At 44.5% G+C, this 13,061-nt stretch overlaps 1 protein-coding gene across 1 annotated transcript in view; it reads left to right on the forward strand.

The window, feature by feature from the left end:
* The window catches only part of LOC111961002 (protein piccolo-like), a 98,032-nt gene extending 88,483 nt beyond the window's left edge, over window positions 1-9,549 (forward strand). The window contains 7 exon segments of the mRNA XM_070439774.1: window positions 324-545; window positions 661-739; window positions 1,501-1,695; window positions 4,076-4,214; window positions 4,384-4,541; window positions 5,547-5,692; window positions 5,892-9,549. Of these exon segments, the coding sequence (XP_070295875.1) occupies window positions 324-545; window positions 661-739; window positions 1,501-1,695; window positions 4,076-4,214; window positions 4,384-4,541; window positions 5,547-5,692; window positions 5,892-6,035 (1,083 nt within the window). The 3' untranslated portion in view covers window positions 6,036-9,549.
* The last annotated feature ends 3,512 nt before the right edge of the window (window positions 9,550-13,061 follow it).

Consider the following 13,061-nt stretch of genomic DNA (forward strand, 5'->3'; position numbering starts at 1 on the left):
CTCCTTCTCTGCCTGTTCTCTGCTCTGCCCTCTGCCTCTCTTTCTCTGTTCTCTGTCTCTTCTCTGTCTCTCTTCTCTGTCTCTCTCTTTCTCTGTCTTCTTCTCTTTCTCTTTCTCTGTCTCTCTCTTTCTCTGTCTCTGTCTCTGTCTCTCTCTTCTCGTCTCTCTCTTTCTCTGTCTCTGTTCTCTTGTCTCTGTCGCTCTTTCTCTTTCTCTGGCCTCTTTCTCTTTCTCTTGTCTCTGTCATCTAACTCTCTTTCTCTGTCTCTGTTCTCTCTCTCTGGTCTCTCTCTCTCTCTCTCTCTTTATCTCTCTCTCTCCAGGTGTTGATAGACCTGTCTAACACGTCCCAGCTGGACAACACTCCTCGCTGGCTGCCTCTGAAGGAGCAGAGTGAGAGCATCGAGCACAGCAGAACCCACCACACCGCCCAGGGGCCTGGGGGGCCAGGAGCAGGGCCAGGACAGGGGTCCGTAGCGGGGCAAGAACCAGGACAGGGCATGGGGCCAGGGATGGGCCAAGGACAGGGACAGGGGCAGGGACAGGTACTGTACTGTATTCATTGTCTACTATCTATCCGTGCCATCATTGATTGTAACTTAATGATGTAAGATGCTATATTATAATGCATAAAGGACATTTAATTGAATTGTATTGCAGATGGGGGAGTGCCATGAGTCTCCTAAGAACTCTGTGATAAAGAGCAGGAGTCACGGGATCTTCCCTGACCCAGCAAAAGGTAGGAGCCTCTTCCAGCTGCCTTGTTGCTTTGAACTAACGCTTGCCATTGTTTGGTTTAGCCACCCAGTTGCTTTACAGTTTTTTTTCTTTTCCGTTTTGCTGATTGCCACTCTGTTGTCATAGTGAGAGAACATGTAGTCATGGTGACAGTTTTGCTAATGGCTGTCATAATTATACTTTTAGTGCCAGTCACTTATCTGGCTCAGTGCCCTCCATGTTGTGGTGTCATCCTTGTTTTTTGTCATGTAGCAGATGCTCTTACCCAGAGCGACTTAAAGTTAGTGCATTCATCTTAYGATAGCTACTGTAGGTGAGACAACCCCATATCACAGTCAGAGTAATACAATTTATTCTCAATAAAGTAGCTATCAGCAAAGTCAGTGGTAGTAAAGAAAGGGCTGGGTTTTAGTTCAAGAAAGTCAAGGTTATTCTATTTTTATGTTTTTGCCACAGTACAAATGTGTAACTACTACATGGCTCTTTTAGTGGCTTTTACAGACATCCCCTTTCTCTCCTCTATCTCCTCTCCCTCTCTCTATCACTACCTCCTCCCTCCCCTTTCTCTCCTCTATCTCCTCTCCCTCTCTCTATCACTACCTCCTCCCTCCCCTTTCTCTCCTCTATCTCCTCTCCCTCTCTCTATACTACCTCCTCCCTCCCCTTTCTCTCCTCTATCACTACCTCCTCCCTCCGCTTTCTCTCCTCTATCACTACCTCCTCCCTCTCCTCCCTCCTCCTCCCTCCTCCTACCTCTCCCAGACATGCAGATGGTGACTCTAGAGAAATCCCACAGTAGTCCAGGCAGCTCTAAGTCGTCTTCAGATGGCCAGCTTCGTTCCCACGGTCCATCCCGCAGCCAGAGCAAGAGCAGCGTCACGCAAGCCCACCTGGAGGATGCTGGGATAGCTATAGCTGCCGCCGAGGCCGCCGTGCAACAGTCCCGCCTCCAACCAAGTAATCCCCGACCCTTCCTGTGACACACTTCCTCTCGGCTCTGCCACGCATGCTAGCTCATCATCTCTCCATTTATCTCTCCTCTTGTTCTATCACTCCTTATTTTCTCTTATTTTCCTCTCCCTTCTGTTCTGGCCTTCTGATTGGTTCTTCTAAGCAAGTAGATGGTTCCTCTAAGCAGTCAGTTCTATTCTGTTGGGTTTTCTTGTTTGCTCTAGTGGTGTAACACCCACTGATCTAGTCAGAGTCCATCACTAAAACATGACAGATCTTATAGTAGACCCTGGCCTGTGGAGAAAACATCTCACTCTAACATCTATATTCAAAATGAATGTATAAACTGCTGTTCTCACACTAAACACTCAGAATGTGTATGGTCCTCCGTTTCGCTGACGTTACTGTGACGTCTGCAGGGTTGGGGAAAGTAGGGCACAGCACCGTCTGGGCTCAGAGTGAGCAGATTTCCATCATACACACATCAGACACTCACAATAGCCTAGAGTATGAACAGTAACACACAGGACAGAGACGAAACAGCCACAGTTCACCAAAGCACTTGTCTACTTCCCAGTCTAAATAGAGTGAGGATATACATTTTTCTCTCCAACATGGTTTCTACTGTCTCCCAGTTTGACCCCCTATCCATCCTCCAGGTCTAGAAACCATGATAGAGCTTGACCCCCAGGTTGTGACATGCAGTCCCCCCCCCTCTCCTGGTGTTGGTTCGGGTGTCTGGTTCACTCCCCTAACTGCCCTTTCATTGGAAAAGGTCAAGCCCCCGTAGGTGTGTGTGAGCAAGTGTGAGTGTGTGTGCATATGTGTGTGACCCCTGACCCCTAAGTGTGTCCAATGTAATGATACAAACACCCTGAGATGTATAGTCTACCAGTAGCCCTTCCTCCCTTCCCACCCCCGACGTGATGAGTTTGTAAACGCCACCTGGCACTGACCAGACACACCAGGAAGTACAGACACAGCAGCATGGGGGACAAAGGGCAACAGGAAACTGACTCTACACTCACCGGCCAATGAGAGTACAGAAAGGAGTCTGACCTTCAGGGGAACAGCAGTGTCTGGGGAAGGTGAGACAACAGGACGGGAGTATAGAAATTATAAACAAGAATCATATAATATAACCTCACTAATCAAACTACAGGCCTTTCTCTCCTCTAGACAAGCATGGCATCAATAAGAAACGTAATACAACTTAATGATCATGTAAACCATTTAGAGTTTTGATAAATATGTGTTAATAGTCAAAAACGTCTCAATAGTTGCTTTGGTCTTTATTTAAATTCATAATTAATGCTGCCTCCCAAGTGGCACAGCGGTCTTAGGCACTGCATCACAGTGCTAGAGGGTCACTACAGACCCGGGTTCGATCCCAGGCTGTGTCGCAGCCGGCCGCGACCAGGAGACCCATGAGACGGCGTACAATTGGCCCAGCGTCATCCGGGTTAGGGGAGGGTGTGGCCGTCCGGGCGCATGCACACTGACTCGTGTCGCCAGTTGTATGGTGCGGCTGGCTTCCGGGTTAAGCGAGCAGTGTGTGAAGAAGCAGTGTGGCTTGGCAGGGTCATGTTTCAGAGGACGCATGGCTCTAGACCTTCGCCTCTCCTGAGGCCATATGGGAGTTGCAGCGATGGGACAAGACTGTAACTACCAATTGGATATCATGAAATTGGGGTAAAAAAATACATTTACAAATCATAATAAATATGCCCATCTATTCAAGTAATTACCATAACTATTATTTTAGCATGTTTATAAATTATTATTATATTTATGTTACCGTACGTACTTTGCTATTACATCATGTTTATTCCATGGTTTATATGTATCAGTAGCACTTTACATAAATCTTTCAGTTATAATGCTTTATATCTTGTTAAAAGGATGTATGACCCTTTATAAGGGGTGAGAAGACATTATAAAGGGGCCATACATGCTTATGACAGGTCTTACAATGCATTATAGCTACATCATGATGGATTGTTATTTAAGGGAAATGTCACCCATGTTTGTTTTAGTCTGTTTGTCAGTAAATGTATTATTATCTGTAAGCTTAGGCAGGGTATGTTCATTGAACACTTTTTTGTTGTTATGGACACCAGAAGGAAAAGCTGTTAGTAACAGCTAATGGAGATCCACATAATCAAATAAATAAACACTGTCCCACCGATGTAGCTACAACATTCACATCCATATATGAGAATAGTAATAACCATTTTTATATTATAGTTTATAGAATATTATGGACACACATTATCAAGGAAGTGAAATGAATCTCACTTTCTCTCCCTCCTACACTCACACACATGCAGTTATTCACTGCCCCTCCTCTCTCTCCCTCTCTCTCTCTTTCCCCGACCCTCTGTAGGACCAGGCCACAGGTTGGGGGATGTGTCTGGGCCGGTGGTGTCCTCAGCCCCCAGTCTGATGGAGGGGTATGGGGGTCTGGATGGAGACGAGGGGGCTGGCACAGGGGTGGACAGCGCCATCTTCCAGGTCCCATGCATGTGAGTAAACAGCCTGTGTGTGGGGGGTGCTAGAATGATGGGTGACCTTACCTAAGACCTGAAGACTTGTGTTAAATCCCCAAGAAAAGTCCACAGACTTGTGGTGGTGGATGATGTATCACATACATGTTTTGTATCTGTGGATCTAATGTGTGTTCATTTCCAACAGAGGGAAGATCATCCCCAACGGTCCTGACAAGTTTAGAGGACTGCCACTCTCGCTATCAGACAGCGAGGGTAAGACTGTGTGTGTGTGTGCGTGTGCGTGTCTCTGTGTGTGTGTGTGTGTGTCTCTGTGTGTGTGTGCGTGTGCCAGTTTCTCCCAATAAACTTTGTCTTTACATGTCTGCCATCTGCTGGACAGAACAGGAAATAACACCAACAGGCTGCTTTAAGCCTACCTCTAAATGCCTGGTCCCATACATAGGAAGTAACTATCTTGCTCTCTGTGTCATAACTATATCTAGGATTCAGATAGCTCACGTGTCATGGTGGCCTCTCTCTTTCTCTCAGTTTCTCCAGTTTCACTCCATAACAATAGACTAGAGGCCATCTTAGTGCACAACTGGGCAGCCAGTTCAAAGGTTCATTATCATTGGCAACTGACCTCTCGACCTTTACTGGAAATGAGCGTTTCCCAACCTGACCTCTAACCGAGTTACAGCCACAGTGACGTGGCGGAGAATGGTTTTGGGTTCAGAACTGAGTTTAGTGAAACTGGAGAGAGGAGAGTTCTCCCCTGGTTCCATTTTGGTGCAGGCAGTATGTCAATAATGCATTGGTGTTGAATAATTTACATCTGCAGAGAGGAAGGGTGTGTGTATCTCGCTGTAACGTTGCCTCTGTCTCTCTCTCACTCTGTCACTTGCTGCTCCCCCCCCTTTGTTCCCTCCTACCCCTTCTGTCCCTCCTCTCCCAGGGGGTGGGGGTAAGACCCAGATGATGGGGGAAGACAATGGATGGCTCTGAAGAAAGGAGTGAAACAAGGAGGGAAGAACCAGCTGATCCTTGCGAAGTCCACAGTGTAAGAATACAAGTCACTTACATAAATTCAAGAGCCCCCAGACCACCTACCAGTTAACTCTGTTGTGTGTGTCTGCCTCACTGCCCGTCTGACTATGTTGTCCTGTCTGCTGTCTGTCTGTCCTGTCTTGGTCTGTCCTGTCTGTCTTGTCTGTCTGTTCCTGTCTGTCTGTTCCCTGTCTGTCTGGGTTCTGTATGTCTTCCTGTCTGTCTGTCTGTCTGTCTGTCTGTCTGTCTGCCTGCCTGCCTGCCTGCCTGCCTCACTGACTGTCCGCCTCACTGACTGTCTGACTGTGTGTCTGTCTGTAGATCTCTATGTGAAGCTGTATGTGGTGAACGTGGCGACTCAGAAGAGGATTATCAAGAAGAAGACCAGAGTGTGTCGTCACGACAGAGAACCCTCCTTCAACGAGACCTTTAAGTTCAGCCTCAACCCCACCGGACACTCCCTGCAGGTAACACACACACTCTAAGACCTTGTGTTTATTTTACTCTGGTGTCCTGCTTTATTCAGACTTTTTATTGTTCCAACAGCCCCTATGACTGTTCTGTAATACCAGTACTTTTCACACACTCGCATGAACGCACACAGACAAACACAAAACAAACACACAGGACACTACAAGTATGCGTGTGTGTTCCCCCTGTCCCTAGTTGTTCCTGGTGTCTAACGGGGGTAAGTTTATGAAGAAGACCCTGATAGGAGAGGCCTACATCTGGCTGGACAAGGTGGACATGAGGAAGAGGGTGGTCAGCTGGCACAAGCTGCTGGTCAGCTCCACACACAACCAGTCATGAGAGATCAACTTGAGAGGACACCGAGGGGTCAACCAGAGGTCAGTGAAGATCAATGAATACTCTTGGTCAATGGCTGTTCTTTGTCAAGACGAGGAGGAGGAGGAGTTGAGTTACACAGTGCCCTTCATCCCCTTTGTGTTATTCTGTATGAAAAGAAAAGAGAGGGTGAGGAGAAGAAGAGATAAGAGGGAAGGAAGAGGGGTTGCGGGTACGGACATGCCCAGAAAGAACTGATCCTCCTATTCCCTCTCCCACTGCCATACATGGACTGTACCCTGATTCTTAATTGGACCAAAGACTGTCAGAGACTGTACCCTGATTGGATAGACTGCCAGCACACACACACACACACACACACACACACACACGCACCGAGGAATGAAGAAGTCCTCCGCTGTAAGAGGACACACACATCTCACCACCTCTCAGCTCTCTGCTCGACATGTCGGATGCAAAACCTGACGTCAAACAGGACTGGGCAGCAATATCACAAAGATAGTTACCATGATGGAACTAATCATTTCTGTTCTGTCTGGATCTGATACTGTTGTTTATGGCTTATCAGATCATTATCATTATTGTGATTGATCTGTGAAAATGTCAGTCAGTCAGTGAGTGGGGCTCAAATTGATGTATTTGTTTGTGTGTTTTTGTCCTTGGCTGCTTGAAAAAGTATGGAATGTTTGTTGTAAAATTCTATTTATGTTGTGTACAAAAAGTACAGTGCAATTATATGGTTGATAAGTAATTAACGAAACCTGACCATACCTGAACTCTCAAGTCCAGTAGGTGGCAGTAATGTACCATTACAGTTTGTTGCCAACAGCCATAAAACTCCCACTTGACCTTACCTGGATAGATGTAAATGTACATTCAGATTTAGATAGATATATGTCAGAATATGAATCATATCAGAGACACAGTGTACAGAGAAATCTTATTTATGACCATAGATACATAATTACAGATGATATGAGGTGTCTCCTGTACAGTTTATTCTAAAGACTACATTCTGTACAGACAAGGGTATGGAAGGAGCACAGACAATCCAATCCCTTTAGCTCTGGTGTTATGCAGTTATTCTGGGTGTTATACAGTGGGAAAATAGGAAAATGCAGTTCAACTGGTGAATGTAGAACTCATAGCACAACTGAGACAGAGAGGAGAACTAGCACATGGATATCCCTCCTCTTACAGGGGGGGAGAAGAGAACAGATAGAAGAGAATGTCAGGTCCCTTCCCTTCAAACTCATGGCAGTCTGATATATTGTGTTGTGAGAGAGTCCATCCCATATACGGACAGCAGTGTGTAGGAATCTTCCGTCCCCTCCCCTTATTATGTCCTGAAAGTTACTCACTGAGGAAGATCACATGATTTTACTGGACCCATCAGGCTGGTTATGGTTTTGTGATGTCTTACGCACATGTGACTGGAGGCTTAAACAATTGTTTTGGTTTGAGAGCAAAACCGAGATTGCCCGCCACCTTGACCAACCTGCAATCGGACAGAGGGATGTGTAGCCTCTCTCTGGTGAAGTGCTCTGCTCCCGTGTTTGTGCTGCTGGGCTGCTCACCTATTCTATGTTAAAGCACCAGTTAGACACACCTGTCCTCTGCGTGTGTGACATCACAGTCTGGTTCTGTAAAAAATAAAGTTTGTTTAACAGAACACCCAACATCTTGCTGTAAACAGTACACTGTAAACAGTACACTGTAAATTGTACTCTGTAAACAGTACACTGTAAATTGTACACTGTGCAGTCAGTGTCAGTGGATGTATTGTGACAACACAGTGAACCAGCCTTTGTCACTGCCTCTGATCAAAGCTCTAAGTCATTACCTATGTCCCAGTCATAACACGGGCAGGACACACTGATACACACTGATATAGAGTCCAGATCTATAGGCTCAGAACCATATGGCGCTACTGTTGTTAGTATATTATTATTGTCAGTGATCTATATAGTGGATCATAGTGAACAACATCATCAAGTGACCCTACAGAGCTAGTACTCTCAACCCTACTGTCAGTGTCTGAAGGCATATCACTGAGCAACTAGGGAGGACAGATGCAATTTCCTAATAAATGAAGTCCATATCAGAGGCTCGAAATTCAGACACTGAGTCAAGATGTCACAAATGTTCATAAGACAAAAAAAACGTGATTTTAAAGAGGGTTAGTTTTACAGAAAATGATATTGTCGTGCCAACCTTGTTTTGTAAGCAAACCCATTGGTTGTGTTGAAGTCATTCTATGCAACATAGACCTTGTGTTTGAATGCATTTTCTTAACATGTAATATCAGTGAACATTGTGTCTGAAAATATGTATCTTATGAATAGAATTTTAATTTATTTTGGTTTATATATTATTGAAGAAAAGGATAAAAAAATAGAGAGAGATTTTTTTACTACTTAACAGCTGTTATCATATACATGAAGCTTGTGCACTTTAGTATTACATCGTTGACTGATTTCCTTGTCCTGTGTAACGTGTCATGACATGCAAGTTGAAGTATCTGTTCCAGTTAGTGTCTCCATGTTGGGATGATGTTGAGTCATGTTATCTGTGCTGTATGAAGACGTTCAGACACCACTCTTTTTGATTTCCAAGGCAATAGAAAAACTCAAAAAACATCTACATTCACAGACAATTTAGGGTACATATTGCTTCACAATGTACACATCTAAGGAGACATCAATCTGTATGTTTGATACAACCACCAACATGTATGTATAAATCAATGATGATGAGTCTGGGGAAAAATAATGAGAGGTTGTTTTCAATGCCCAACTCCAGGACTGTCCAACAACCCTTAATGGTCTCCTTACATTTCCTTTAGCTAGATAGTTAATATACATTGTTCATAAGTCCGTCGCTAGTAACCGTGAAACCAATCAAACGTGTATCTGTTGGGTGTGAATGTGGCAGACTCATCTGATCTGTGTAAATACAAAGTGTTTTTATTTTCTACAGAGATTGATGAATCATATTGTCTGATGTTCGAGCATGTGAGTGTAAAACAAAAACGACAAAAAACTCAAACCTGTCTGTCTGTCTGTCTGTCTGTCTGTCTGTCTGTCTGTCTGTCTGTCTGTCTGTCTGTCTGTCTGTCTGTCTGTCTGTCTGTCTGTCTCTAGTGGTGTGTGTGAGGTACTTATGTGATCAGACTCTATTGTCAACCCATGGGTGTCTGACTGTACAACCATGTCACAGACGTCACCGAGCCAACCTGGATGTTGCATGTTTTGTTGATGGTCTGTCAATATTTTTGCTTCCAGATTATGTTTAAAAAGAGAGAATATGTATAGATTTATCGGAAATTGTATTCCGACTGTATAAAGATTATGCTTGTAAAATGGTCTTGTTTTCCATTCAGTGTAAAAATTGAGATTCTAGCGTTCTGGTTTTGTGGTTGTACACAGGATGTGTTGAGATATTATTATGCAAAATGTGCTGTAAAAACCGGCTGTTTACCTAAAGTCTAAAGAATAAATATAAAAAGAGATTTATTCCACAACCTTAAAGGACTTTTGGTTTCATATTTGAGTGTGTTATGTAATCTGCAACTATTATTTTTCCTTCTGCTCTCTTATATGTACATCCACAACAGTCAATTGTTTTCAATCAAACTTTCAGCACTACAAATATTCCTGTATATTCGCTTCATGTCCAGCAGGTGGCAACATCCTCTCAGTAATGGCTCCTAGTGGACTACAGTTGTGTTTCCCAACCTTGGTCCTCCAGTACCCCCAACAGTACACAGTTTCATTGTAGCCCTTGACAAACACACCTTATTCAACTCATTGAGGGCTTGATGATTAGTTGACAGGTTGAATCAGGTGTGCTTGTCCAGGGTTACAGTAGAAATGTGGACTGTTGGCGGTACTGGAGGACCAGGGTAGGGAAACACTGGACTACAGGACTGAAAAGTAGAAGTTGTACATGCAGACGTGCACAGACGCACACAGCTTGCACGCACGTAAACACACAGAACAAAGACTTATGTGCTGTGCTGAGAGAGTGTGTATAGCAGGCATTAGTCTAGCACCTCTGCATCCCCAGTCTAGAGACTGGCTGCTCCATCTCGGTCTATTGTCTGTCAAGGCCTCCATCCTCATGTCTTTCAGCACTATTATGTCCTTCCTTTCTCTCTGCTTATTTCCTCTGTCTCTCTCTCCTCTCTATATCGCTCCTCTCTCTCTCTATGTCTCTCCTCTCTCCTCTCTATGTTTCTCCTCTTAATGTCTCTCCTCTCTATGTTTCTCCTCTCTATGTCTCTCCTCTCTCCTCTCTATGTTTCTCCTCTCTATGTCTCTCCTCTCTATGTCTCTCCTCTCTATGTCTCTCCTCTCTATGTCTCTCCTCTCTATGTCTCTCCTCTCTCCTCTCTATGTCTCTCCTCTCTATGTCTCTCCTCTCTATGTCTCTCCTCTCCATGTCTAACAGATCTCACTGTAGAATACATCTCAATGTTACATCTGCTGCCTCGCTTACACCTCTGTGGATGGAGACAGACAATTTATGTATAAGAGAGAGTGCGTGTGTGTGTTTGTGTGTGTGTGTGTGCATGTGTGCGTGCGTGCATGCGCGTGTGAGAGAGCGAGAGAATGGGAGATGAGAGAGAGAGAGGGTGAGAGGATGAGAGAGATGGTGTGTGTGGTTGCTAAGCAACGATTGATAACCAAATCCCCAAGCATCCCAGATGTGTTACCCTGCCCTGCCTCTGGGTCGGACTATCTGACTGGCTCCTCTGTTGTCCAATCAGACATGGACTCTGAGAGCCTAATAATTGGAACTAGAACCAATAACACAGTCTGGGTGTCACCTGAAATAGATACAGTAGATTGGTTACATTGTTTTCTCAGACCATTTTATTTTTAAATCTACCACCAATATTTTAGACAACCCATAGGAAAACATATAGAGTAGGTGATTGTGTGATTGCATATTTACTGTAACCCCTGCTGTACATAATGCTTGTCTTGTTGGCATAAGAACCAAAGGCTATGTTGGCCTAGCTGTTGGCACAACATCATTGGCCCTGTAGGCATTATGTCACTCATAGCACTTGTAAAGGTAGGGAATCTTGTAAAACCCTTTAGATGGATCACGTTGTGAAGAATTTGATACTGTAAATCGCTATCTCATAACAGTCTGTTCAACGGTGCGATCAATAACTTATCAGTCACCGCTGTCTTCTGACAAGTCTGCTACCTGTCACTCACGCTGTCGCTATGTCTCTCTGTCTGTCTGGGGGATTGATGATGATTGGTAAGGACTCCCCGAGAAATGATTTAACATCAAACTGAGTAAAATATGGTGTGTGTGTGTGCGTGCGCGCGCGCGAGAGAGAGATGTCAACCCAATAGAACATCCCTGATAGGCTATGTATCTGTGACTACCATCACCTCAGACAGACAGAGAGAGAGAGGTACCAATCCGGTACCTGTTAGAGCGCTGATGCCAGTTGATCAGATTGTCGGTGGCGGGGCTGGGTTATCTCCGAGTGTGTGACACGCACTACTGGCTTGGCGTGGACCATTCTACACACTCAAACACGCAGCTGGAGAGGGGCGTAGTGTATGAATGTGCGTGCGTGTGTTTGGACGGGGAGTTGGCGCCTGGCAATGGACACCTACAGACCACACGCCGTGTTGATTTTACTGTTATTATCGTCGGATATTTGTCTGCCGTCGCAGTTTCCAACACAACTAATGTAAGTACTAATCTAATCCTCGCCTATAGCTTCTCAAATCCCAATTGTTGGTTGTGTGACTCTGTAAATGCAATGATTAATTGTGTGTGTGTGTGTGTGTGTGTGTGGGTGTGTGTGTCATTCCTAACAATGAATAACTAAAACAATGGTATCTGAGGAAAAACTGTTATTACAAGCGGGTTAGACCAGTCTTGCGGTTTAGCACCTTGCCATCTCCTTCGGTTTATTTGTTAACTTCTTGTTATATCGCTGCGCTATTATGTCTGGACTGTCTGGAGATGCAAACGAGGCGGTAGGATGGGCACCGGTCCCGTTTCTCTCCTTATTTCAACCGTCTGCTTCTCCTACTACTCACCATGAAATATCCAGTGTATTTATAGCCTCTGTGTGTGTCAGTGTGAGTGTTAATGAGACATGTGTTACTTTCACTAGCAGTTTCATGTGTGCTGTTCGCCTTCGTTTGGATATGTTATGTGATTAATGACTATAATGCGTGCAGTGTCGCAGGTAAATTGTGGCTGTTGCCTGGCCAAGGGATAATGTCCTGTAAACTTGTTGAAACAACCTGGACTCAGGGGTAAACTAATATGTCTTCTTCCATTTAGTATGATATGTTACGTTTCCAATGGTATGTATTAATTTGTGGATGTCCATCATCCATTTTGTATGATATGTTACGAATTACAATTCGTATGATATGTTAGGAATTGCAATTTGTACAATATGTTACGAATTTGCAATAGTCCTACATTTTTTACGAATTCCAATTTGTTGTGGCTAACGTTAGCTGGGCTAGGGGTTAGGTTATAGGGTTAAGTTTAAGGGAAGGGTTAGCTAACATGCTAAGTAGTTGCAAATGCTACGTTCTCATGATGAGAATTGAACATGCAACCTTTGGGTTGCCAGACATTCACCTTATACACCCTGACCAACTAGCAAGTGTCTTCACTGACATTTTCAACCTCTCCCTGACTGAGTCAGTAATACCTACATGTTTCAAGCAGACCACCATAGTCCCTGTGCCCAAGAAAGTGAAGGTAACCTGCCTAAATGACCACCGCCCCGTAGCACTTGCGTCGGTAGCTATGAAGTGCTTTGAAAGGCTGGTCATTGCTCATATCGACACCATCATCCCAGAAACACTCAACCAACTCCAATTCGCATACCGCCCCAACAGATCCACAGATGACGCAATCTCAATCGCACTCCAAACTGCCCTTTCCCACCTGGACAAAAGGAACACCTATGTAAGAATGTTATTCATTGATTAAAGTTTAGCGTTCAACACCATATTGCCCACAAACTCA

Source organism: Salvelinus sp. IW2-2015, linkage group LG4q.1:29, assembly GCF_002910315.2.
Source record: "Salvelinus sp. IW2-2015 linkage group LG4q.1:29, ASM291031v2, whole genome shotgun sequence".
In the NCBI taxonomy this organism is placed as follows: domain Eukaryota; kingdom Metazoa; phylum Chordata; class Actinopteri; order Salmoniformes; family Salmonidae; genus Salvelinus; species Salvelinus sp. IW2-2015.